The sequence below is a fragment of the Solanum stenotomum genome, chromosome 5, assembly GCF_019186545.1.
Source record: "Solanum stenotomum isolate F172 chromosome 5, ASM1918654v1, whole genome shotgun sequence".
In the NCBI taxonomy this organism is placed as follows: domain Eukaryota; kingdom Viridiplantae; phylum Streptophyta; class Magnoliopsida; order Solanales; family Solanaceae; genus Solanum; species Solanum stenotomum.
In genome coordinates, this window is record NC_064286.1 from 62,531,886 (window position 1) to 62,535,802 (window position 3,917).

Sequence of the window (3,917 nt, forward strand, 5' to 3'; positions counted from 1 at the left end):
GTTCTGATCCTTGATTATGCAGGTTTTTCTTTTCTTCTTTTCCCCCTTCAGGTTTTCCGAAGGATGATATCATATGGTAAAATGAGAGGCTGCTCAATAGGAGCAAATGAAATGCAAAATACTATTCAAGCTTCTATATAGAGTGACATTTGGGCATTGCATAGGAGTGGGGGTTTTACCCTGTGCGCACCCAAAGGGTAGCGGCTGCAGGTTTCCCTTGTCATCAAAAAAAAAAAAATGAAAGTGCAGACTTCGAGTAGGCATGGACATCAGTAGGCATACAAGTAGCAGTGGGTTCACATGTTCTAAGTATTCAGGATAAATTGATCGTTAATGAAGAACTAAACTTGAATAGAAGAAAAAGGATTCCTCTGTAATTATTAGACTTTTTATAGGATCAGCCTTCAGATTCTTAGCTCTACAAGACCGAAGGCTCAACTTTGGTTCCATAACGTTTAACAAGACAAAGTGAACAAATCTAAAACACACCTGACACAAAGAAAGACGGACCAAAAACTAAAACGAAACAACCACCAGAAAACAAAGATATTTTTAATAGAACAACGTGATGAAGTTGGGATTGAAGGCCAAAGTAGAAACAGAACAAAGAACTCCTAATATTAGCTTTAAAGTGAAATGGTTTATTCATGAAAGTAGAGGCCTTTAGATAACACACAAATAGCTTATATACACAAGATAAAGACTAGCCCAAAATCATCTAGTACACTGGTTGTGTATGAAATAGGCATCTTCCATTGACGAGGAGGATTCAGAATATCTGACTAACCAGGAGAAAGTGAAGTTGGCGAATACCACGTTATTTCTTTGCAATGAGGTCCCAGAACAAGCCATAACAGGCAACACCTTTTTCAATGCATTATGAGCTGGTATGCCTCATTGAGACTCTCCACTGCATATTCATAACCAAGATTGTTTGCCCGTCCCTCAAACTCAACTACCTCATCCTGTGGAACTTGGATCCCGACTAGCACATTTGCACCCGTATCTCCCTTTCAGCACGAAAGAAAAGATCAAACAAATTAATCCAATATAATAGCAGATAAACTACAGGCCAACACCAACAAAGGGGAAGAACTAAATTAGAAGAATGAGATTCTATATTACCTGAGCACGATAATGAAACAAACTTATATTCCAACGTGGGCTGAAAGCATCTAAAAACTTCATCAAAGCACCAGGCTTCTCGGGAAAAGTGAATCGACACAAAAGCTCATTATGAACATTTGTTCTACCACCCATCTGGAGAGAGAGAGAGATCAATATCCAATGAACACCACATAATCCATTAAACAAAGGAGTTAAACCTAATCTCTCCGCAAATCTACTCTTAAGAATTAAAAATCTCAAGAGACAAAAACATTATTTCATTACGGTAAATTGTCATCAAGTTTCTTAATATAGTAGTAAAAGCAAAAATATTCAAATGAATAGAGAAATTATACATAAAGTTCTATACAAAAGAAAAATATCAACATGATAAAGGAGACCTAAAACATTACCAAATGCCTAAGATGATCTTTGACCAAGTCATTGTCTGTAAGATTAATGGTTTGCAGATCTGCTGATTCCATCCTCTCCACCATTCCTTCAAGTTCTAATATTGTGTGAAGTCCAACACTGCACATTAAAAAAAGGCCATGAAACAATGAATAAAGCTGGCTTTAATTACATAACAGATTGATAGAGAGGCAAATAACTGGAAATATTTAATAATAAGTTGATGTCCTTTCATGAATAAGTGTTTGTGTTTATAAATACTAAAATTAACGCTAAAATGAACCAAAAATCTCTTTAAAAGATCAAGGAGACCTTGCCTGTAAAGTACAAGAGCTCTTTCTTTATCAGAGTTGTATCTGTACTTGAATTCAGTGATATTCATTGGTCCTACCTGTAATCAAGTTAATGTTTCAGTCTGCTAGTCAAAAGTGTGCTACTTTTTTTTTTTTTTNGGGGGGGGAACTGGTAACTCAAAAGTGCACTACTTTAAAATCTATATTTAAGTGTTCAAGGTGACCCACCATTTCAGCAAACTTTTTGAAGCTTCCTGGGTCTTCTGGCATAAAAGTAGCAAGAACAGCTTCCCGCTGTCTACCGACATCTGCGAGTTCTGTTACCAATCTAAGCCTGTCAAAGTTCATGTTGGCTCCACTAGTTATTGCTACGACGTTTTCACCCTTGAGGCCATAATACTTGCAGTATGCCTTGGCTCCAGCAAGAGCAAGTGCACCTGCAGGCTCTAGTATGCTCCTTTTCTCTTCAAACATGTCCTATCCAAATGAGCAATGACTGTTAGGGGTCGTTTGGTGTGAGGGATAAAAATAAATAGTGATGGGATAAGAAAATAGTAATGGGATAAAAATTTTGTATCTTGTTTGGTTGTCATGTTTGGGATAACTTATCCCACCATTTATATCATAGTGATGGGATAAGTTATCCCATATGTATGGTGGGATAAGTTATCCTAGGATAGCTAACCCCAGGATAACTAATCCTGGGATAACTTGTTCCCAACCAAACGACCCCTTACATAAAAAGTCTTACAACTCATGCAATAAAAAGTTGTCTATCCAACAGTTATTAGACTTTCTGCATGAAAAATGACCATGTATATCTCTAAGATAAAACATTTCATTCGACAGAAGTTCTATGTTGGCATCGACTTCATAGCTTCCTACAATTTTTTATGTTTTTTCCAGAATGTTTCTGTTTTCTTTTACAACTCATATTCTTTCTTAGATGAACCCACTCATGCCATCTTATAAAGCATTGATACATAGTATCATCATATATATAACACAAGAGGGCTGTGTGATACTTTCTTGGAAAGAAAGAGAGGTAACTGACAAAAAATGTTCCAACTGTTAGTCTTATTTGACCGGTAGTGCTTCAGGGAGCACATATACAAGCATTGAGAAATTTAGTCCACAGTAACTACCAGTTGGCAAAAGATTTAATCCAGATGAAGACCAACATGTAAAATAAAAGATGATGGCTAACCTTTATAGATGCACATATAGCATCACGACCAACTAGGACTACGCCATCTATTAATTCCTCGCAGAGACGATAAGTCTCTTCACCAACCACTTTAACAGCTACACCATCTGCAAAACCCCCAACTTGGTCCAGCATTACTCTCTGACCATGCTGTAATGATAATGCCAACGCATTTGCATCAAGTGGTTCAACTCCAATAATCTTTATATCTGGGGCAACCCTTTTCAAATAAGCAGCAATACCAGCTATAAGCCCCCCTCCTCCAACAGGCACAAAGATTGCATGAATGTTATCTTTGAGTTGGCGATTTATCTCCATCCCTACTGTACCTTGCCCTACGATGACATCTGGGTGATCAAAAGGAGGGATGAATGTGCGGCCTTCAGCTTCAGCCCGCTCTTTGGCATATGCTTGAGCTTCATCATATGAGTCCCCAACAAGAACAACAGTAGCACCCAATCTCTTAACTGATTTCCACTGCTCAAAGAAGAACGTGGTTTCAGAAAAATGGATAACCTTAAAATAACAGGATTCATTCAAAATGGAAGCTATTAAACCAAAAGTGTAATTAAATAATCCTAACTTTGATGTCTGGTGTGGTAACAGGCATAACAATCACAGCATCGCAGCCAAGTCTCTGAGCAGATAATGCAACACCTTGTGCATGGTTTCCAGCTGATGAGCATATAACCCCTTTTTCCAACTGCTCTTTAGGGAGTTTTGCCATCATATTGTAAGCTCCTCTGATTTTGAACGAAAACACCTGTGAATATGAGTGTGTCAGATTTACTGAGCCAACTCTACTCCAGTGCCGAAGATTTGTATTCCCAGCAATAAGAAAGTCTTTTTTCTTTTTCTTTTTTTTTTTTGTGTGTGTGTGTGGGGGGGGGGGGGGGGGG

General features: G+C 37.9%; 1 protein-coding gene across 1 annotated transcript in view; it reads right to left on the minus strand.

Moving 5' to 3' along the window:
• Positions 1–536: 536 nt before the first annotated feature.
• Positions 537–3,917, minus strand: part of LOC125864622 (threonine dehydratase 1 biosynthetic, chloroplastic) — a 6,014-nt gene continuing 2,633 nt past the window's right edge. The window contains exons 2-8 of the mRNA XM_049544644.1: positions 3,602–3,781; positions 3,019–3,495; positions 2,040–2,288; positions 1,836–1,909; positions 1,521–1,638; positions 1,126–1,260; positions 537–1,010 (exon numbers count right to left, since the gene is read on the minus strand). Coding sequence (XP_049400601.1) covers positions 870–1,010; positions 1,126–1,260; positions 1,521–1,638; positions 1,836–1,909; positions 2,040–2,288; positions 3,019–3,495; positions 3,602–3,781 — 1,374 coding nt within the window. The 3' untranslated portion in view covers positions 537–869. The remainder of the gene's footprint in view (positions 1,011–1,125; positions 1,261–1,520; positions 1,639–1,835; positions 1,910–2,039; positions 2,289–3,018; positions 3,496–3,601; positions 3,782–3,917) is intronic.